The sequence below is a fragment of the Papio anubis genome, chromosome 7, assembly GCF_008728515.1.
Source record: "Papio anubis isolate 15944 chromosome 7, Panubis1.0, whole genome shotgun sequence".
Taxonomy (NCBI): Eukaryota; Metazoa; Chordata; class Mammalia; order Primates; family Cercopithecidae; genus Papio; species Papio anubis.
The window spans coordinates 135,692,864-135,715,982 of NC_044982.1; the positions used below are offsets into that span (position 1 = coordinate 135,692,864).

Genomic DNA, 23,119 nt, shown 5'->3' on the forward strand with positions numbered 1-23,119 from the left:
AACACACTGAGGCTAGCAAGGCCTACGTGTGAGTGCTTTACCCAGCAAAACTCACTCCATGTAAGTGCCCATGCTTTCTTCTCAGGGGGTGGCCTTCCCACAATTTTAAGAGTCAAAATGTTCTTCTATGAAACGATCATGATGTCGATGGAAGGCTTAGAAACTTTTTAAAAGTGGTTAAGGTCTTTTCTGAGTTTTAAATGCCCTTACCAAAATGAAATTGGGTAACTGTACGTCAAGTCCCAGCAATGATTTTGAAATTGTGATGCTGTATGGAAGCCGGAAGACTGAGAAGTGCTGAAGTGACAGGTAGGCCACTTTCCTAGGAGCTGAGACCCTCTTGGGCCCCTTCGAGACCTGAGAGCTTCCAAGAGGGTGACCCAGGAGGGCTGACGAGTCCAGTGGGTCAGTGTGGACATGCCCACGTGCCCTTCTCCCCGCTGACAGGGCCCCTATTTCCAATCTCACAGGAAAAGCCTGATAGAGGAAAAACACATTTTGGGTGTCAGGGTTTAACTCTGAAGAATGGTTACATCCAAAAAGAGACATTCCAGGAGTTTAACATTTAATAGGAAGTAACAAATTCCAATCAGTGGCACCTACATGATGGCTGTCTTTTCTGAGGTGGATATAACTTTCTCGGAGACTAGAATCCTCATATTACACCAGAGAAGCAACCGCCTGCTGTCCATGTGTGTGAGGCTGCCTTGCCTTGCCTTCTGTGGGCCCCTGGGATCTCAGTGGAGCCAGTGGTCAGGGAGAAGCTACATGGGTGGGTCATGCGTGTGCTGCGCATGTCATCCCACTTGATCCTTTACTCTGACTGTCCCAGTGCATTGTGATTTATGAGTTCGTTCCTGGTGCCCCAGAGCACAGCCCGGTCCTGGTGCCCTCTTCTGGAGCTCCTCTGAGTGTCTGGCTTTGCTCCCCACAGGTGCGCTGAGCTGGGGAGCCGACAGGCCTGACGTGTTCATTTCCATAGCTCTTTCTGAACCTGGAGTAGCCTCACTGTTACATATAAGCAGAGGGACATACAACAAGAGTATCATCTCTATACATTAGCCGGCGGATTCTACCCACAGATGAGACCTGATCTGTATTAGTTTGCCAGGGCTGCCGTGACAAATGACCACAAACCAGGTGCCTTAAAACAACAGAAATGTGTTCTCTCCATTATGGAGGTCAGAAGTCTGAAGTCAAGGTGTCAGCAGGGCACACTCCTCCGAAGTCTCTAAGCAAAACCCGTCCTTGCCTCTCCCAGCTTCTAGAGGGCTCCAGGTCTTCCTTGGTTTGGGGCAGTGTGACTCCAGCCTCTGCCTCACTGCACCTGGCCTTCTCCCTGTCTGTCTCTGTGTTCTTTTCTGTCGGTTATAAGGACATCTGCATTGGATTTACAGCCCACCCTAAATTGTAGTGGCCATCTCTCATATTGACTCTCAGCTTACCACAGCTGCAAGGATCCTATTTCCATATAAAGTCACCACATTCTGGAGTTTGAGTTGGACATGAATTTCAGGGTGACACTGTTCAAGCCACTATGTGATGCTTTGAGTCAAAGAAAAATTTTTTTTGCCGGGCGCAGTGGCTCAAGCCTGTAATCCCAGCACTTTGGGAGGCCAAGACGGGCGGATCACGAGGTCAGGAGATCGAGACCATCCTGGCTAACACGGTGAAACCCCGTCTCTACTAAAAAATACAAAAAAACTAGCTGGGCGAGGTGGCGGGCGCCTGTAATCCCAGCTACAGGGGAGGCTGAGGCAGGAGAATGGCGTAAACCTGGGAGGCGGAGCTTGCGGTGAGCTGAGATCCGGCCACTGCACTCCAGCCCGGGCGACAGAGCAAGACTTCGTCTCAAAAAAAAGAAAAAAGAAAAATTTTTTTTTCCAGACTCTTTTGTCACTGAAAAGGAAATTCTTATTAAGAGATTTAAAAAAAAAAAAAAAAAAAACTTTTAGTAATAATTTCACTATTTATCAAAGAAATTCAAAATTAAAACTAGGTATTATTTTTGCCTGTCAAATTAGCAGAGATCTGGGCCTAGCACAGTGGCTCATACCTGTAATCCCAGCACTTTAAGATGTCATGGCAGAAGTATGACTTGAGGCCAGGAGTTCAACCAGCCAGGGCAATGTAGCAAGACCCCATCTCTACAAGGAAAACTTTTTTTTTTTTTAACTAGCCAAGTGTGGTGGTGCATGCCTATAGTTCTAGCTACTCAGGAGGCTGAGGCAAGAGGACTGCTTGAGCCCAGGAGGTTGAGGCTACAGTAAGCTATGATCACACTACTGCACTCCAGCCTGGGTGACAGAGCAAAACCCTATCTCTAAAAATACTACTACTACTAATAATAATAATTAATAGAGATGCTCCTGGAGAGAACATCTTGAAATGGGCACTGTCATACATGGTTGCTGGGAATATAAATTGGTATAAACTTTCTTGAGGGCTTATTTGAAGGTATGGCTCATGAACCTTTGGAAAGTACATTCCCTTTGACTCAGTAACACAACTTGTAAGGTTCTATCCTAAGTAAATACTTGAACATGTGGACCAAGATTTTTGTTCAGAGTGATCATCATAGTGTTAATAATCAGAGAGGAAAAAAAAGCAACCCAAAGGAATCAAATGCATATCTAACAATAGAGCAAAGGTTAAATTGTTGTATGATATAGTATGACTTGGCTGTTAAAATGATGGTTTGGGTATATTATCAATGACATGGGAAAATGTCTGCAGTATAACTAGAGAAAAATGTAGGATTTGAAATTTTGCATGTAATATGATCCCAATTTTATAAAATGTACATTTACCATGTTGGGAAAAAAGGAATGAAATCAATATGTTAAGAGTGGTTTTTTTCCTGAGTTATGGGTTGATGGGTGACCCATTTTATTAGATATATTATAAGATGGGCTTGAATTGGAGGGAAGAAGCTCTACTGACACCTCCACTTCTAAAGTCAACAGAGTTCCTAACATGTCTAGCCAGGGACACAGAATGGTGGCAGGGAGAGAGGTGGCCGCACAGAGTAGAAACAGCACAATGTCCCTTGGCCCCAAGAGTCCCTAGAGGGCACACAGCTGCAGTGACCCTGCATGGTGGGTCTTTCTGGGTCAGAGAAGCCTGAGTTCTATATGTGTCAAAGGCTCAGATCTGGAAGAACTTAAACACTGTATGTCCTTTATAGGAAGTATTTCTAGGTATCCAAGGACTCTCCTGGTTCTGGAACCAAATTCAGCATGGGCAAGGCCACCTCCTTATCAGGAAGGAAAGGTAAAACCAGGCCCAAATCTCTGAACATTTCTCTGGCTCCAGCTTCTGACATCTAGAAAGCCCATTTTCTCACATTCATATTTTTAAATTCTCTATGATGGGCATTCCTATGTAATAAGAGCAAGATAAATGTAGTGCATGCATACAATAGGATATTATTCAGCCATAAGAATATGTGAAATGCTGATACTTGCTACGGCATGGATGAATTTTGAAAACCTTATGCTAAGCGAAAGAAGCCAGACATACAAAAAACCTATTCTATGAATTTATTTATATGAGATGCCCAGAATAGGCAAATCCGTAGAGACAGAAAGTAGACGAGTGGTTGCTAGGTGCTGGAAGGGTATGAGGAACTAGAGAGTGACACTAAAGGTTAGTTTTCTTTTTGGAGTAACAAAATGTTCTGGAATTAAATAATGGTGATCGTAGCACAACTCTTGACTACCCTAAAAAACCTTTGAGTTTACAATTTAAGTGGGTGAGTTGTACAGTATGTGAACAGTATTGTAGCTCAATAAAGCTGTTACCAAAAAAGAAAAAAAATAGATTAAAGTGCTTCTAAGCTAAATCCTGGTTTCTTTTTATTGCTGTAGGATCTTGAAGAAGAATTAGACATGAAGGACAGAGTGATTAAAAAGCTACAAGATCAAGTCAAGACACTAAGCAAGACAGCTGGAAAAGGTAAGAAACAATACTTGTTTTCTTATTCTTTTGAGCTAAGGCTAACATGCACTCGTTTATTTTCTCTCTGGTCCAAAGCTTATGAAACCCAAAGGAATGATTCTCAAGTGGTGAGGTTTGGGACCTAGTGCTGGGCTAACGAAAAGATCCTTTGGGACAAGAAGACAGCTCCCTCCCGCTCAGATGATACCAGATACGTTGATGTACCTGCAAGAGACATCCTATAATTAATACATTAACCTCTTCCTCTGTTAGCTCCCTTTTTTAAAAAATGAAATTGTGAACAAGTTTTCAATTAACTGCTTGAAATTCACCTTCTCTCCTTGTTACATATGTAGGATTAGTTAGTATCCAAATTTCTATTAGAAAAGTAGAGAGCTAAGAAGCAGACATCCTGAACATGGACTGCACTGCACACATAAAGCATCCTTGTGAGCCTCTGTGAAAGGGACCCTCAGCCCTTCATCCCTCCTTCTGTTTCCATCACTGAACTTTGCCTGTGTTCAGCTCCTGCTCACATTTCTCACTCTTTCATTCCTTATTACTTTTTCCTCTTCCTCCCAGCCTTATTGCCAAGGCTGTGTCTTGTTTGTTCCTTTTTCTATATTCATCTCTTTGAAGAGCGGCTTTAATTCTTACTTACCCAACTCTCACCTCAAATTTGAAATGTCCACAAGCAAACTCAGGATCCTTTTCCTTCAGTAATAAATGACAAATGGCAGTCTGCCCCATGAGAGCAGGGCCCAGGTCTGTGCTTCCAGCCCCCGCTGCATCCCCACTATTGTGATGAATGAACCACCATTCACCACCCTGGCTCACCTTTCAGACTTCTGACCTCCAGAGCTGTACGAGTAAACATTTGTGTTGTTTTAAGCCTCTGTGTTTGCAGTAACTTTTTACAGCAGCCATGGGAAACTAATACAGCCCTCTCAGTAAGGATCATGCACATTGGTACTTTGCACACCAAATGTTTCACGAGTCTTCTTTCACAGTAGCATCAGCATCTTGAAGACAAGGCAATATCTAGGATTTCTTTCCTGTTACCATGTGCTGGATACATATCAGGCACTCATAAGGCTCTTCAAAGGATAACTGGGCCTTTTCAGCAGCAGCTGTACTCACTCATATACTCACAAAGAGGAATCACTACTTGGAGAAATTCTTCAGGATACAATACAGTACAGTTTTAATGTATCTGAAAGCCACAGACATTTACGTGCAAACCAGCCAGAATGGGGTAGGAGAGTAGTCACATTATGAGACCTGTGAAAGCTGCTTTTGTGTATTCAGCTGATTGTTTGCCTCTGTCTACAGCCAATGATGTGCACTCATCCTCAGGACCTAAGGAGTACCTTGGAATGCTGCAATACAAGAGAGAAGACGAGGCCAAGCTCATTCAGAACCTCATTCTTGGTACTGAAACCTGGAACTCTGGATTTTTGCTTTCTCTTTGAGAATCTGCACATCAGTCAGTGCCAAAGTCCTGGGCAGGGGTGGTCCTTTTTCTACTTTCTTCTTCCACTGCTTCTTACCCCAGCCCAGAGTTTCTCAACCTCAGCACTGTTGACCTGTTAACTCTGCGAATGGTGAGTAACAAAGGATGGAGCAGCATCCTTGACTTCTACTCGCTAGAAGCCAGCAGCAACCCCTAGTGATGACAATAAAAGATGTCTCCAGGTATTGCCGAATGTCCTGTGGGGGCCAAAACTGTCCTCAGTTGAGAACCGTTGCCCTGACCTTTTCCAAATTGTAGGACCAGGGTAGAAAAGAAACATCACCTCATTTTTGGGTCTCAGCACAGAAGCCATCATGGAAGTAATTGTGGCTCTGAGCTCCATTTGACTTCCGAGAAATTTCTCTGCAGCAATGTGATGGGGCTTCCCAGCCATGCCTCAAGTTACAGGAATGTCCCATGTGCATGCTCAGGATCTGGTGGTCATAGAAACAATCTTACTGCACTGTCTTCACTGTGACCTTCCACGTGGTTTTCTGGCATCGGGAGAAAAATCTGCCTCCCTGTCAGCTGGCCCCAAGATCTCAAAACACAAAGCCAGCATGTAGCCTTCCTTCCTCTTCTGCGAGTGAAACCCCTCAGCTCATGTGAGCACCCCCACCCTTTTCTTTCCCCCCATCACTGGCGTCATACAGTGTGAACCTCTTCTTTGTGCTTCTGTCTTCATGCAGCCAGGGGGACGTCCTTGTTTGCTTATCTTAACTTTTTTTGTAAGATTTATCTCTCCCCTTCATCCCCACTGTGCGTCTCCACCGCTCTCTTCTCCCCAAGGCCAGCTAGACATCCTGTGCTGCACTGGTGTGTGCCTGCTTTCCCTATTCAAGGCAGCTTCATGTGATTGCAGACACTGTACTCCATTCTCATCAGAGAGCTTGGAGTAGGGGTGCATGGAACTGGAGTTCCTTTCTTACAATGGGGGTCTGAAATCCAGAGTTTCCACACCAGGGAAAAATAAAGATTCTGTCTCTTATTCAACCTTTTAAGAAAGAGAAAGTCCTTCGTAAACAAGAAGAGGAACAAGTGGCACCTGTGTATTTTGTGACAAGAAAGGAGCCAGATGGAATTCCTCAAAGAGGAAATAAATCCATATACATTCAGGCACTGCATCAAGCACAGAAAAGCAAACAAGCCCCTGCCCCTAGTCACAGGTTCCTTAGGAGAAGAGCTGACCTGTCAGCTGTAATCCTCATTGGCTCTCTCTGCTTCAGACTTGAAGCCCCGTGGCGTGGTGGTGAACATGATCCCCGGGCTGCCGGCTCATATCCTGTTCATGTGTGTGCGCTACGCAGACTCTCTGAATGATGCCAACATGCTGAAGTCCCTCATGAACAGCACCATTAATGGCATCAAGCAGGTGGTTAAGGTAGGAAGTGCCTTTGACATTGGCCCTTGGTATCACATCTATGGGAATGACCAGATGCCCAGTATTTGCCCCTCCTGAGCCTCCCGTGTGTGGTGAGATGCCTGATTCCTCCCTCCCCACTATTGAAGGGAGCCACACTGTTAGGGAAAGATAAATGGATGAGCAACTGCCATAGCCCTCAAAGCCTTACTGGCGAGACTGCAACCTGGTAGCCACTGCCCCCACCACTGCTATCCCCTTAGGGTGTGAACTTATCAGCTGTGAAGGGTATATGTTCTATCTCTGTAACAAGGGTAAATCATGAGAAATGAAAAGGAATGAAAAATTACTTCTCTCTTCCCTTGGCAATTATATAATTCTTCTTCCTAAAAGCACATTGTGTATTTTTATTCCTAGTCCACAAATGAAGATGAACTGTGTATTAGTTAGGTTAGTTACTTAGTAAAGTTAAGCTATTGTAGCTATAAGACACCTGCCACCTCCCTTTGCCCAATATACAGTTTCTTAAAGAAGATGGGGAGGATTGTTCTTTGCTGATAGCAGTTCCATAATGAGCCATCTAGGTTGGAAGGTGGCTCTGTTCTATATGATCATGCAGGGACCCAGGTTCCTTCCAACTTGCTGTTGTCCATTCCCTAAGTCAGTGTCCTTATTGGAATGACTGAACAAGCAGGCAGCCAGCAGTTTACCACTGGGCGAGAGGGAACCTACCATAGGACATAGACCATGTGTGTATGGTGTACGTATCAGAAGTCACCAACTGAACTCTTATGAGCAATCATCTCTTCATGGTGTGACAAGTGGATAATGATCAAAAATGACAATGACAAAGGGTGGGATTTTGTGAAGGCTAACTTAACAGTAACACAAAGTTTATTGCTAATTTCCTTTCCAACTGAAACATAATCCTAAAATCATTCTTAGCATGCTGATTATTTTTCCTGGAAACTCCATAAATGATCAATGAGTAAATAACTGTATCTAAGCGTTGAAGATTTTTGTAAACAGACCTGGATCCTTGCTTACAGGGATAGTTACTTTGTAGAAAGAGTTCTCTGGTAATGCTTAGCGCATGCTGGAATCTTGGGTGTGGGTAGGGTGGTTGACTTAGTTCTAAGCCAGACCTGATGCTACCCTGAGTGTGGAAATTCCATTTGCCATAGTGGAGTTAGTACAAAAATCTTCTCTCTTTCTCTCTTTCTAGGAAATGACCAGTTTACAGTTATGTTAAAAAGTACTCGTTTCTGGGAATTACAATGTAATTGTAGAAGGGGGCAAGAAGACATAAGTAACACTAAAATAACTGTTTTTCATGCCCCTCCAAAAGAGAAGTGATGTTCGATATTAGGATATATGTGAATTTTTAATTAGGGAGATCCTAACTTATTTTTAGTAAAATATGTGTTCTAAAGAGTAATGAGGAATTAAATTCTTTTAAATACTCTAGGGAAGGTCAGGTGTGGTGGCTCACACCTGTAATCCCAGCACTTTGGGAGGCTGAGGCAGGTAGATCACTTGAGCTCACGAGTTCAAGACCAGCCTGGGCAACATGATGAAACCTTGTCTCTACGAAAAAGACAAAAATTGGCTAGGTGTGGTGGTGTGTGCCTGTAGTCCCAGCTACTCAGGAAGCTGAGGTGGGAAGAACACTTGAGCCCGGCAGGCAGAGGTTACAGTAAGCCAAGATCACACCACTGCACTCCAGCCTGGGTGATAGAGCCAGACCTTGTCTCATAAATAAATAAATAAATAAATAAACTCTAGGAAGAAAGAAACATAAAAACTAGATTTGTGAGATGTCATAGTATAGTAATTCTCCTCTGCTTCCAAAAAGTATCATGAATTCATTATTTATCTGGAGTTAGGAATAGAAAATTCACATTTGTTTGGTGCTGGATACTTTATAGTCACTGTCTTCACAGGAGCCACCAAAGTGTTTTTGGAAGGGGCTCCCATAAATTGATGTTTTCCTCCTGTCCATATTTGTATAAATTGGCTTTTCTTAAGACAAGCTGGTATTGTGTTCCAGCACAGGACACAGAGTATTTGCCTCCTCTTGATGCTCTGGGGTGTTTAGCCAAATATTCATAAACCAAGAGACGCATGGCATGAGGACTGTAAGACCCCTTTCTCACCAGCATCTTCAGTCTCAACTTCTCCGTGGCCCCCTCCCACTGCCTTTGCATGTGCCCAGGACCTGCCCCTCCCCACCTCCAGCACACAGCAGTTACAGCGATGTGCCCACATACCCTCTTTAGCCACTGTTCCTTTCCCTCCACTCCGGACTGCCAAAGTGCTTAAACTATTGGTCTCCACCAGTTCTCTTTGTCACTCCTTGCAGTCTGGCTTCTAACCCATCACTCTACAGATAGATCACCAGTAATTCCTCTTACTAAAACCAGTGGTGTTTCTTTACTTTTTATTCTCTTTAAATTGACCAAAGCATTAGCACCATCTCCTTGAAAGCTTCCTCCCTTGTCTTTTAAATCCCAGGATTTTCTCTGCTTTCCTCTTCCCCCTCTGATCACTGTACCTCTGCCTTCGCTGCTTGTTCCTCTTCTTCCTGCCCTGTAAGTGGAGGCCTTCTCCCCAGCAGTCCTAGTCCTGAGCTCTTGTCTCTCCACCCATTTCCCTCAAGGGCTAGACCTCCTGCCTCTCTGAGGTTTCCTCAGCTGCTCTGCCTCCCCATCCTCTCTCTCCATCCCCTGAGCTTTGTAGCACAGTCTACAACCATTGTGTGGGTACTTGACCACCTACTAAACTCTGTCCTATCTATCTTCCCAGTGAGAATGTGAACTTAGGAGAGCAAGAAGTGAAACTTACACTGCTCATGCATTCCTTCAAGGCCGCTTCAACTTCATAATGAGCGACACAACCTGTACAGAAACATGTTACAAACTGTGACCTAAATAAATATAAGCTCTTATCATTATAGTATGAATTAGATAAAGGCTTTAGTGAATAAAAGAAAAATTAATTTTGGTCAAAAGCTACAAATAACCAAACAGGTAAGATGCTCAGAGGTACAAATAATAATTAAGTCCAATTCTGTCTTTTCTTATTTTTCTAAGGAACATTTAGAAGACTTTGAAATGCTGTCCTTTTGGCTTTCCAACACTTGCCATTTTCTCAATTGCCTGAAGCAGTACAGCGGAGAAGAGGTAGGGGGCGCTCACCTGCTTGTTTTGTGCTGACAGCCAGTCTAGAACCGCCTGAGCCAGAGCTCAATAGAGCCTCTATTCTCTTCACCCAGGAGGCCAACAGCACATTATCTGTTGGACTCTTGGGTATACACCACAGGCAAGAGACTTCTGGAAGCAGCTTAGATTTTGGGCACGGTACTAGGCCTCCTAGGTTTCCATTACTTTTAAATCAATAGGTAGATAAGACGAATTTTAAGTTTCCTCCTGGTTGTAAGACGTTTAGCATTATGACTCCAAAATACAGCCCTTGGTTTAAAATGCCTGGTTCTTCACAGCTGTTCTCTCTACAGGACCCTGACTGTTCCTCCATAATCTATAAATATGTTTCCTTTGCCACTCCGACTCTGCTTCCAGGAGGCTGATGTCATAAAAGAGTTCTCCACCTTCAAGTACTTGCAGAGAAAAATTTCATTGAACTAAAATAACAAAGTGGCTTTCAGGGTTTTCAGTGCTCTCTAAAATGGCTGTACCATTTCACAGCCCCACCGGCAGTGTATGATGTTTCCAGTGTCTCATACCTTCACCAACACTTGGTATTGACAGACATTCTTATCCTTTACCAGTGTCAGGGTATAAAATTATATCCTGTTGACTTAAATTGCATTTATTTGGTCACTAGCAAAGTCAAGCATAATTTTATATGTTTATTGGTCATTTGGGTTTCCTTTTGAATTGCCTAGTCACATCCTTTCTTTCTTTTTCTTAGGGTTGGTGTTTTTGTTATTGATTTGTAGGAGGTCTTTATATCATATGGATAGACTGTAGCTTCACTTCTAATTTTCTTTATGAAGTCCCTTGTCACACAGTTTTTGAATTTCGATATGCTTAACTCTGTCAAACCTGTTCTTTTATGATTTGTGTCTTGTTCAGAAATTCTTCCCCGCCCTGAGATCATGAAGATACTCTCTTCTAAACTTTTGTAGTTCACCTTTAGAGTTGACAATTATGTTTTTACCTATCCAAAATTGATATGTAAGGTAATGATCTAATATCCTCTTCCATATAGATAAACAGTTGTCCCAATGGAAAGAAGGTAAAATAAAATATAACAGTAATCTGACTAGTACTATAGAACAAAAGGAGAAGTAAAGAAAATCCAACCTCTGACTAAAAAGAATACCAAAACAGGAGGAGGCACAGACTAGTCCATTTACAGCAAACTGGTATCTGTCAGACATTAGTGGAAGAATGCCTTATTCAGCACTGTTTTATGATCCTTTCTTTGCCCCCTTCAGCCATGTATAGAATGTTCTTTTCCCTGTCTGACTGCTTTTTCAGTTACCATATTTTTATTTCTAAAATCTCTCTTGTTCCTTTTCACCTCTGCCTCTTACCACAATGTCCTATTCTTTCTTTTCTCTCTTTCTTTTTTGAGATGGGGTCTCACTCTCTCACCTAGGCTGGAGTGCAGTGGCATGATCTTGGATCACTGCAACCTTCGCCTCCCATGTTCAAGCAATTCTCCTACCTTAGCCTCCTGAGTAGCTGTGGCTACAGGCATGCACTACCATGCCCAGCTAATTTTTGTATCTTTAATAGAGATGGGGTTTTACTATGTTGGCCAGGCTGGTCTTGAACTCCTGACCTCAAGTGATCCGCCTGCCTCGGCCTCCCAAAGTGCTGGGATTACAGGCGTGAGCCACCATGCCCAGCCCCATAATGTCCTATTCTTAATTTTTTCTTTTTCTTTAGTCTCTTTGAACATGTTAAACATATTCCATTAGTTCACTTAGGCTACTATAACGAAATACCGCAGGCTGGGTGGCTTAAACAAGAGACTTATTTCCTCAGAGTTCTGGAGGCCAAACATCTGAGATCAGGGTGCCAGCATGGTCACTTCCTGGTGAGGGCTCTCTTCCTGGCTTGCTAACAGCCACTTTCTCCATCCCTGTGTCCTCACAGGACCTTTTCTGGGTGCATGGGTCAGAGAGAGGGAGAGAGAGGGCAAGCTCTCTCTGGTGTCTCTTCTTATGAGGACACCAATCTTATTAGATCACGCCACTATCCTCATGACCTCATTTAACCTCATTACCTCCCTAAAGGCCCCATCTCCAAATACAGCCACACTAGGGGGTTAGGGCTTCAATGTATGATTTTTAGGAGGACACATTCAATCCATAACACACACTTTAAAATATTTCAACTTTGTACTCTATAATTATCAGGTTATGAATCTCATTTATTGTATCCACTTACCTCTTCGTAGCAGTGTGTTTCCTTGGATGCTCTGCAGTTTTGTTTCATTTTCCTATACGCTTCCATGGGCTTTCTATGAGCTTTTCCACTTAGTCTGTAGGTTCCAGGGACAATGTTTGTAGGGAAGTGGGTAGGACAATGATAGTGTGACAGCCTGGGATCATATAGGAAATCAGTGCAATTTTTCTCTTATAGAAGGTACATGCTACCCAAGCATCATGAACTCATTTGATATAAATCAGACATTAAGTTTTAAGGTAAAAGAGTTATAGTAGCTGATTATTAATTTCCTACATGTTTGTATTATTCTAATACTTTATGTTTAAAATTACTTTTAGGAATTCATGAAGCATAATAGTCCACATCAGAATAAGAATTGCTTGAACAATTTTGACCTTTCAGAATACAGACAGATTCTCAGTGATGTGGCTATACGAATATATCATCAATTTATTATCATAATGGAAAAGAATATCCAACCAATAATAGGTAAGAAGAGAATTGATCACCAAAAAATATTTATAGTAACATTAAGACTTTTTAAAACATAAACTTGGTATGTGTAATGTGTGATTATGTGTAACATTGTTTAAAAAGTCAAGGAAATATAATCATGTATCTACCTTTTAATTCTTTGCTTGCTTAAAATGATTCCATAAATAATAGTACACTGTTGGTAACTTTCTTTCTATAAGGATGATTTATCCTGAAGGAAAAAACTTGGGGAAATTTCTACTACTGCTATTATATGTGGTACTTCTACTTCTTGGCTTAGCCAAGTATTTTTGAAATCCTAAAGCCCCATTCGAATTCTTGTATACTTTCCTTAATTTCCTGAAATTTAAATACTTTAGGCTTTAATGCCCAGGCCATGAGTTGTCACGCTAACCGCCTTTCTTTCCTGTGAGGCTGAAAAACGTGCTGCTTCAAACCTAGAAGACAAGCTGCAGCCCCGCTGGAAACAGCCGTCCATTCCTACCCCCGACACACACCCTGCTGTCCCAAACCCTTGATTCTTTTGCTTTCTCTATCACAAGTACATTCACTGACTCTTGTAGAAAAATGTCCCATCTCGGCCGGGGGCGGTGGCTCAAGCCTGTAATCCCAGCACTTTGGGAGGCCGAGACGGGCAGATCACGAGGTCAGGAGATCAAGATCATCCTGGCTAACACGGTGAAACCCGGTCTCTACTAAAAAATACAAAAAACTACCTGGGCAAGGTGGCGGGCGCCTGTAGTCCCAGCTACTCGGGAGGCTGAGGCAGGAGAATGGCGGGAACCTGGGAGGCGGAGCTTGCAGTGAGCTAAGATCCGGCCACTGCACTCCAGCCTGGGCGACAGAGCGAGACTCCGTCTCAAAAAAAAAAAAAGAAAAGAAAAGAAATATGTTCCATCTCCTGAAACAAACAGAAGAGCGTCGGGAACGTTCCGTGTGTGTCTCCTGGCGTATCAGCACAGCCTCCCCATCTCTCCGCAGTGCCAGGCATGCTGGAGTACGAGAGCCTGCAGGGCATTTCCGGCCTGAAGCCCACAGGCTTCCGGAAGCGCTCCTCCAGCGTAGACGACACGGACGCCTACACCATGACCTCCGTCCTGCAACAGCTGAGTTACTTCTACACCACCATGTGCCAGAACGGCCTGGACCCCGAGCTTGTGAGGCAGGCGGTGAAGCAGCTCTTCTTCTTGATCGGGGCGGTCACGCTGAACAGCCTCTTCCTGCGCAAGGACATGTGCTCCTGCAGAAAAGGGATGCAGATCAGGTAAAACTCATAAACCGCCACTCACGCAGAGAGGCCGGCAGAAAAGATACTCTTAAAGACCGAGGCCACACACGCCTAACCCTCCTTGCTGTGGCGTCAAACCCCTGTTTAGGCCCTACTGCTGTAGGGATATTCGAGTCACCCTAAGAACCCCGGGATGCTGGCGCCCAGGGCCTACTCCCCTCGCGCCACACCCTGCCAATTTGATGCACTGGCCTAGCCGCTTTAACCGAGAACCAGTAAATGTGTATCTTAAATTCTGGCCCTCTAGGGTGGTCATGCACTCAACCAGTAGTGACCACCTTCTCTGAATAGCACTGCCAGGTGGAGAACACAGGAAACAAGGAAAAGTCGATATGATCCCTGCCTTTGAGAAGCTTCTGAATAGCTAAATAATAATTAAAGGCAACTATGATTAAATCACAAACAAGTGGTGCAGGAAATGTATCAGAGAGGAGAGAGATTACAGATGGAACAGTTGGGGAAGCCAGAGAGTTGTGCCTTGAGTGATAAAGGAAACGGAGAAGAACGTTCCAAGCAGGAGTAATGGTCAGAGGCATTGTGGGGAGTGACTGAGAACCCCTGCTCAGGCTGCTTGTGGAGTAAGCAGAGGCTGGTGTGGGGAGCAGCAGGACCAAGGTAAAGAGGTAGGTTGAATCTACACTGGGAGGGTCTGGAATGCCAGGCTAAGGCATTTGGAGTTCATCCCGAAGACTTGGTAATCTAGTTTTGAGGTGTGACTACTATCTCTTAATTGAGAGACCATGGTCCCTGAGCTACTATTTGAATTAACACTGATCAAGTGATTGGAAAACATGTAATATAGGATAGATATTTAAGTTTCTTATGGTGTGTGCAGAAATTTGATACCTGTATCTGTTACGAGAACCTGGGGTAGTGATGATGGTAATGATGTAAGGGAAGGTGACAAAGAAAGTATCTATCATTATGCTACGTGAAATAAGCCAGGCACAGAAAGACAAACATCAGATGTTCTCACTTATTTTGTGGGAGCTAGAAATTAAAACAATTGAATTCATAAAGATGGAAAGTAGAAGGATGGTTACCAGAGGCTGGGAAGAGTAGTAGGGGGCTGGGGAGAGGTGGAAATGGTTAATGGTTACAAAAAAGATAGAAATAATGAATAAGACCTACTATTTGATAGCACAACTGGGTGACCGTAGTCAATAATAACTTAATTGTATATTTTTAAATAACTTAGAGGCTGGGCGGAGTGGCTCACGCCTGTAATCCCAGCACTTTGGGAGACCGAGGTGGGTGGATCACCTGAGGTCAGGAGTTTGAGACCAGCCTGGCCAACATGGTGAAACCCCTCTCTACTAAAATTACAAAAATTAGCTGGGCGTGGTGGCACGTGCCTATAATGCCAGCTACTCAGGAGGCTGAGGCAGGAGAATTACTTGAACCCCGGAGGCAGAGGTTGCAGTGAGCCGAGGTTTCAGTGAGTTGAGATCACACCATTGCACTCCAACCTGTGTGACAGAGCAAGACTCTGCTCTATCTTGCTCTAAAATAAATAAATAATTAAAAAGATAAAATAACTTGGAGTGTCATGGATTGTTTGTAACTCAAAGAATAAATGCTTGAGGAAACAGATACCTTATTCTCCATGATGTGCTTATTTCACATTGCATGCCTGTATCAAAACTTTTCATGGGCCAGGCACAGTGGCTCACGCCTGTAATCCCAGGACTTTGGGAGGCTGAGATAGGCGGATCATTTGGGGTCAGGAGTTCGAGACCAGCCTGAGCAACATGGTGAAACCTCCATCTCTACTAAGAATACAAAAAAATTAGCTAGACCTGGTGTTGTACACCTGTAATCTCAGCTACCCATGAGGCTGAGGCAAGAGAATCACTTGAACTGGGGAGGCAGACATCGCAGTGAGCTGAGATCACACCTCTGCACTCCAGCCTGGGGAACAAAGCGAAACTCCATCTCAAAAAAAAAAAAAAAAAATTCATGTACCCCATAAATATATATACCTACTATGTACCCACAAAAATTTTTTAAAAATTTAAGTATCTTAAGTCAAAAACTAAATGTGAGAGGCATCCCTTACACCTTTTTAGCATTAGTGAAACTTTGGAGTTGGAGTCAGTCCCCATAGACCATTCCCACAAATTCCCATGACAGCAGGGCATGGTTTTCAGATAGGAAGGGGTATTCAGAAGGACTAGTCTTTGCAGATCTTTATGTCTTCATTAAGAAATGAAAGAGTTATGTTTATTTCACAAGCTCCAAACAGATATCCTGTAGCCCTCTGTAGCTGGTTTCAGCCCTAAAGTAAAGCCACATCAGAGCCTTTCTTAAACTCAGTTCTCACTCCATCAGTGGATCCCCCAAGACTGAGTAGAGACACGAATGAAAAGGATCATGAGGGAGATCCATGACTCTAGGTCTTAGAACAACTTCTTTGAGGATAAACACCTGCCCCCCAGGTACCCAGTACTTTTTCCCTTCCACCAGGTGGAAGTGGCCATCAGAGAAGTAATGCTTTGATAGTGTTTTGCTCTGAGGAGCACGTGCATTTTAGTGGCTTTCCTTTAGTCATTTGGATATTTGTTAATTGCCCACCACAGCAAGACCTACAAAGAATTTGCAGTGGCTTTACAGTGAAAACATAAGCAATAAAATAATAAAATACGAACACAAGTAGAAAACTAGAACCGGCCAAGCACAGTGGCTAATGCCTGTAATCGCAGCACTTTGGGAGGCTGAGGCGGGCGGATCACAAGGTCAGGAGATCGAGACCATCCTGGCTAACACGGTGAAACCCCATCTCTACTAAAACTACGAAAACATTAGCCAGGCGTGGTTGTGGGCACCTGTAGTCCCAGCTACTCGGGAGGCTAAGGCAGGAGAATGGCGTGAACCCGGGAGGCGGAGCTTGCAGTGAGCCAAGATTGCACCACTGCACTCCAGCCTGGGTGACAGAACGAGACTCGGTCTCAAAAATAAAAAAGAAAAGAACCCTAGAACCAAAGAAAATTAAAATGTAAATAGCAGGCAGAGTAGCTTGAAAACTGGCTCTGGGCTTCCTGGCTGCCAGGACAAAAAGCAAAACATGATCAGCTCTTTAGTTTTATTGGGTATCATGAAGCAGAGTGATTCCTGGGAGATACAAAGATTTTTTCCTAGTACCTAATTATTTTTTGTTCCTAGTCACAAATTACAAAACTAATGCCTCACATGGAACATTATCTCATAATCACTGCACTAACATTTTTACAGCAATTTCCATTGTGGCTGTTTTGCCCAGTGTCTCATGGAGACAGTTCTGTTAAAAACTAGAATAATGCAGGCTGAGGAGATCTGGGAGAATAGGAAAGGCAAGGATTTGAGTCTTGAAGAACAAGTCAACAGACCAAGAATTATAGAAATGAGCACATGATGAAATGATGGAAAACTGAAGGCAGAATATGAACAGCCCCTTTGAATGAAGCATGCCAGGAATGATGGAAAAATTGGTTAGAAAGAGAGTGGAATGCGAGGGTGAGAAATGCATGGTTTATTTTTATTGTTTGTTTCTTTGCTTGTTTTGAGATGGAGTCTCACTCTGTGGGTGAGTGCAGTGATGCAGACTCCGCCTCCAAGGCTTAAGTGATTCTCCCACCTCAACCTCCCAAGTAGCTGGACCCACAGGCGAGTGCCATACCTGGCTAATTTTTTGTATTTTTGCCTAAGACAGATTTTTGCCATGTTGCCCAGGCTGGTCTTGAACTCCTGAGCTCAAGCCATCTGCCTGCCTTGGCCTCCCAAAGTGCTGGGATTGTAGGCGTGAGCCACCGCACCCAGCCGAGAAGTGCATCAGCAGAAGCTGCCACTACAGATTTTTTTCTTCAACAGGTTTGAGTTATGAATTCAATTGCTTTAATAGCTGTAGGACTCTTCAGGTTATATATTTGATCTTAGGTGAGTTTTGGTAGTTTGGGATTTTCAAAGAATTGGTCCATTTCATCTGATTTGTTGAGTTTACCTGCATAGAACTGTTTATAATATTTCCTTGTCATCCTTTTAGTTTCTGCAGGATTGGTAGTGATATTTGTCTTTCATTCCTGATACTGGTAATTTGTGTCTTCTGTTTTTCTATTGGTCAGATTTGCTAGAGGCTTATTAATTGTATTGATTTTTTTCAAAGAACCAGTTTTTTATTTCATTGATTTTTCTTTTCTTTTTTTGAGGTGGGGGTGGTCTCACTATGTTTCTCAGGCTGGTCTCAAACTCCTGGGCTCACGTAATCCTCCAGCCTCAGCCTCCAAAGGAGCTGAGACTACAGGCATGTGCCACCACACCTGGCTAATTTTTAGAGATGCAGTGTCTGTATATTGCTCAGGCTGGTCTTGAACTCCTGCCCTCAAGTGATTCTCCCACCTCAGCCTCCTGAGTAATTGGGATAACTGGCATGAGCCACCACACCCAGAATTTTTTTGTTTTTAATTTAGTTAATTTCTGAGATTGTCTTTGTCATTTCATTGCTTCCGCTTAGTTTGGATTTATTTTGCTCCTCTTTTTCTAGTTTCTAAAGGGAGAAGCTTTGATTATTGACTTCGAGAACTTTATTTTTTTCTAAGCATTTAATGCTATACATTTTTCTCTTAGCACTATCTTAGCTCCATCCTACAAATTTTGATGTTTTCTTTCCATTTTTGTTCAGTCCTAAATATTTTCTAATTTTCCTTGAGGCTTACTGTTTGGCCCATGGATTATTTAGAAGTATGTTAGCTTCTAAGTGCTTGGAGACTCTCTTGTTATCTTTGTTTTTGATTTTTGGTTTAATTCCATTATGGCCATAGAACATACTTTTTCAGTAAAACTCTTAGAAACAGAAAGGGGAATGGTGGTTAGGGGATTTGGGAAGTGAGAAAAGGAAGTAGCTGTTCAATGAGTACAGAGTTTCGGTTTTATGAGTTGAAAGAGTTCTATAGATCTACTGTATAACAATGTACATATAGTTAATATTACTGTACTATAACAATGGATAAGATGGCAAATTTTATGTTATACCATTTTTACCGCAATTAGAAAAAAATCTCAATGTGCATACAGGTTGAAATGTACCATAGATTTTGATACTGAAATGGAACCTGTATGGACTTACCATTCCACCTTGCCTGGGACTTTCCCAGTTTTACTTTAAAAATAACAATCTCTAAATATTTTTACGTTTTTTAAAAAAGAACATACTTTAAGGCCGGGCGTGGTGGCTCACGCCTATAATCCCAGCACTTTGGGAGGCTGAGGCAGGCGGATCACGAGGTCAGGAGTTCGAGACACGTCTGGCCAACATAGTGAAACCCTGTCTTTTCTAAAAATACAAAAAAAAAAAAATTAGCCAGGCGTGGTGGTGTGTGCCTGTAATCCCAGCTACTCAAGAGGCTGAGGCAGGAGAATTGCTTGAACCCAGCAGGTGGAGGTTGCAGTGAGCCGAGATCGCACCACTGCACTTCAGCCTGGACTACAGAACGAGACTCTGTCTCAAAAAAAAAAAAAAAAAGAACATATTTTTTATTATTTAAACTCTTTTAACAGTTGTGAAGATTTGCTTTTATGACCAAGAATATGATGTTTTTGTGAACATTATACATGCAGTTGAAAAGAATATGTAGTCTACCCTTGTTGGCTGGAAGGTTCTGTAAACATCAATTAGACTCAGTTTGTTGATGATACTGTTCTACTAGTTCTATTAATTACTATGAGGAGTGTTGAAGTTTCCAACTGTAATTATGAATTTTTCTGTTTCTTTTCTCAATCTGTCAGTTTTTGCTTCATGTATGTTAAAGCTCTCCTGTTTGGTACATACACTTTAAGAATTGTTATGTCTTCTTGGTGAGTGTATTTCTCCTATCATTATGTAGTGTCCTTCTTTATCCCTCTCTGGTAATTTTCTTTTTCTTTTTACTTTTTTTTTTTTTTTTTTTTTTTTTTTTGAGGCAGTCTCACTCTGTCACCCATGCTAGAGTGTAGTGGCGCAATCTAGGCTCACTGCAACCTCCACTTCCCAGGTTCAAGTGATTCTCCTGCCTCAGCCTCCCCAAGTAGCTGGACTACAGATGCACACCACCATGCCCAGCTAATTTTTGTATTTTTAGTAGAGACGGGGTTTCATCATATTAGCCAAGACGGTCTCAGTCTCTTGACCTCATGATCTGCCTGCCTCGGCCTCCCAAAGTACTGGGATTACAGGCATGAGCCACTGCGTCCGGCCTCTCTGGTAATTTTCTCTGCCTGCCCCAAAGTCTGCTTTGTCTGAAATTAATATAACCACTATAATTTTCTTTTAATTAGTGTTTCCTTAGTATATATCTTTGCCTATCCTTTTACTTTTAACCTACCTATATCATGTTTGAAGTGAATTTCTTGTAGGCAGCAGATATTTGCATCTACTTTTTTTTTTTTTTTTTTTTTTTGAGACGGAGTCTCACTCTGTCTCTCAGGCTGGAGTGCAGTGGCATGATCTCCACTCACTGCAAGCTCCGTTGCCTCCCAGGTTCAAGCTGTTCTCCTGCCTCAGCCTCCTGAGAAGCTGGGACTACAGGCGCCCGCCATCACGCCCGGCTAATTTTTTTGTATTTTTAGTAGAGATGGGGTTTCACCATGTTCGCCAGGATGGTCTCAATCTCCTGACCTCGTGATCCTCCCACCTCGGCCTCCCAAAGTGCTGGGATTACAGGCGTGAGCCACCACGCCCGGCCGCATCTACTTTTTTAAAATCCAACCTGACAATCTACGCTGCTGCTTCTTTGTTTTGTTTTTGGAGTCAGGGTCTCACTTTGTCACTCAGGCTGGAGTCCAGTGGCATGATCATGGCTTACTGCAACCTTGACCTCCTGGGTTCAAGTGATCCTCCCTCCTCAGCCCCACAAGTAGCTGGTACTGCAGGCATATGCCATTTTTGTAGAAACAGAGTCTCACTATGTTGCTCAGGCTGGAATCTATGCTTCTGAACTGTGACGTTTAGATCATTTTAATGTAATATAATGCTTATATTTAGGACTACCATTTTATTAATTTCTGCTTGTTCCTTCTGGTTTTCACTTCTCCATTTTCTTTATCTGCTTCTTCTGGGTTATTTGAAATTTTTTACTATCCCTTTCTAAATTATCTGTTTTTTGTTTGTTTGTTTGTTTTTGTTTTTAGTATTATCCCTTTGATCTTTTTTTTTAGTTGTTGCTCTAGAGATTCCAGTACATATACTTAACTTTTCACAGTCTATTTAGAATCCATATCTTACCACATCAAGTGGAATGTAGAAATCTTACCATCATGTAGGTCCCTTTAGCCTCCCTACTTTATGTTGCAGTGATCTTATATATTAGATCTACATACATCAAAAACTATACCATACAATATTATAACTTTAGTTTTCAACCATCAAACATATTTTAAAGAATTCAGTAAGAGAAGAATAGTCTATTATACTCAACCAGGTATTTACCATTTCTGTTGTTTCTTCATTCCTAATGTTCCAAGTCTCATTTTTTTCCAAGTCTCATTTTGATGTAATTTTCCTTCTACCTGAGGAAAGTATTTTAGTGTACCTTTTAGAGTTTCATTGGCAATAAATTCTTAGTTTTCTTTCAGTTGAAAATGTCTTCACTTTACCTTTATTCCTAAAGGATATGTTTGTAGGATGTAGAATTCTGGATTGACAGTTGTTTTCTTTCACCATTTTAAAAATGTTTTACTTTTTTTCTAGCTACTGTGGTTTCAGATAAGAAATCCATAGTCATTTGAACTATTCCCCATAAATAATGCATCATTTTTCTCTGATTGCTTTTAATATTTTTTCTTTGTCTTTAGTTTTCCACAGTTTGTGATGCGTCTGGGTGTGGATTTCTTTGGGTTTAGCCTGTTTGGAATTTCCCGAGCTTCTTGAATCTGGCCATTCACCAAATTTGGTACATTTTCAGCCACCATTTTTTCAGATATTTTGTCTGCATCATACTCTTCATCTTCTCTTTCCGGAACTTCAGTGAACCAACTGTTAAAGACTTTTCATTATTGTCCCACAAGTCCATAAAATTCTGCTCCTTTTTGTTAGTTCTTTTCTTCTGTTCTGTTCAGATTGGATAATCTCTGTTAATCCTTTCAAGTTCACTGACTCTCCTCTGTCATCTCTATTCTGCTAGTAAGCCCATTCAGTGAGTTCTTTTATTTCTATTATTGTATTTTTCAATTCTAAAATTTCCATTTGTTTTTTCTTTATATCTTCTGTTTCTTTTCTGAGACTTTATATCTTTTGATTCATTACAAGAGAGTTTGGCTTTACTTTTTGGAGCATTTTTATGATGACTTCTTTAAAGTCTTGGTCAGATAATTTGAATATCTGTGTCATCTCAGTGTTGACTTCTATTAGTTGTTTTGTTTAATGTGAGTTGAGATCTTTCTGGTTCTTCATATGCCAATTTTGAATTGTACATTGGATATTTTTAAGTACTGTATAATGAGACTCTAGGTCTTATTTTTTAGTTTTTATTGGGGTTTGTTTTTGTTTTTGTTTTTTGTTTTTTTGAGACTGAGTCTTGCTCTGTCACCCAGGCTTGAGTGCAGCGGCCCAATCTTGGCTCACTGAAACCTCCATCTGGGTTCAAGCAATTCTTGTGCCTCAGCCTCCCGAGTTGCTAGGATTACAAGTGCGCACCACCATGCCTGGCTAATTTGTGTATTTCTAGTAGAGACAGGGTTTCACCATGTTGGCCAAGCTGGTCTCAAACTCCTGATCTCAAGTGATCTACCTGCCTCAGCCTCCCAAAGTGCTGGTATTACAGATGTGAGCCACCATCCCTGGCCAAGACTCTAAGTCTTTAAATCATATGGAGAATTATCAAGGGAACCCGCCCCCGATGGTTAACATGGGTTCTTTTCTATTTCCTATGCGTCTTGGCTGGTTTGAGAAGTAAAGGGAAAGAGCACAAGAGAGAGAAATTTAAAGCTGGGTGTCCAAGGGAGACGTCACATGTTGGCAGGTTCCGTGATGTTCCCCGAGCTGTAAAACCAGTAAGTTTTTATTAGCAATTTTCAAAAGGAGAGGGAGTGCACGAATAGGGTGTGGGTCACAGAGATCACATACTTCACAAGGTAATAAAATATCACAAAGCAAATGG

The 23,119-nt window shown here is 42.3% G+C and overlaps 1 protein-coding gene and 1 long non-coding RNA gene across 2 annotated transcripts in view; one reads left to right on the forward strand and one right to left on the reverse strand.

Annotated features, from left to right (window-relative positions):
- Window positions 1-15,109, forward strand: part of LOC116275835 (unconventional myosin-Vc-like) — an 80,513-nt gene extending 65,404 nt beyond the window's left edge. Inside the window, exons 32-37 of the mRNA XM_031668674.1 lie at window positions 3,870-3,957; window positions 5,272-5,370; window positions 6,679-6,833; window positions 9,905-9,994; window positions 12,571-12,721; window positions 13,709-15,109. Of these exons, the coding sequence (XP_031524534.1) occupies window positions 3,870-3,957; window positions 5,272-5,370; window positions 6,679-6,833; window positions 9,905-9,994; window positions 12,571-12,721; window positions 13,709-13,995 (870 nt within the window). The 3' untranslated portion in view covers window positions 13,996-15,109. The remainder of the gene's footprint in view (window positions 1-3,869; window positions 3,958-5,271; window positions 5,371-6,678; window positions 6,834-9,904; window positions 9,995-12,570; window positions 12,722-13,708) is intronic.
- LOC116275836 lies at window positions 4,082-12,314 on the reverse strand. Its single transcript, XR_004185155.1, has 3 exons — window positions 12,233-12,314; window positions 9,657-9,709; window positions 4,082-4,164 (listed from the first exon to the last, which is right to left on the reverse strand). It is a non-coding gene; the product is annotated as an uncharacterized LOC116275836 (long non-coding RNA).
- Window positions 15,110-23,119: the final 8,010 nt, after the last annotated feature.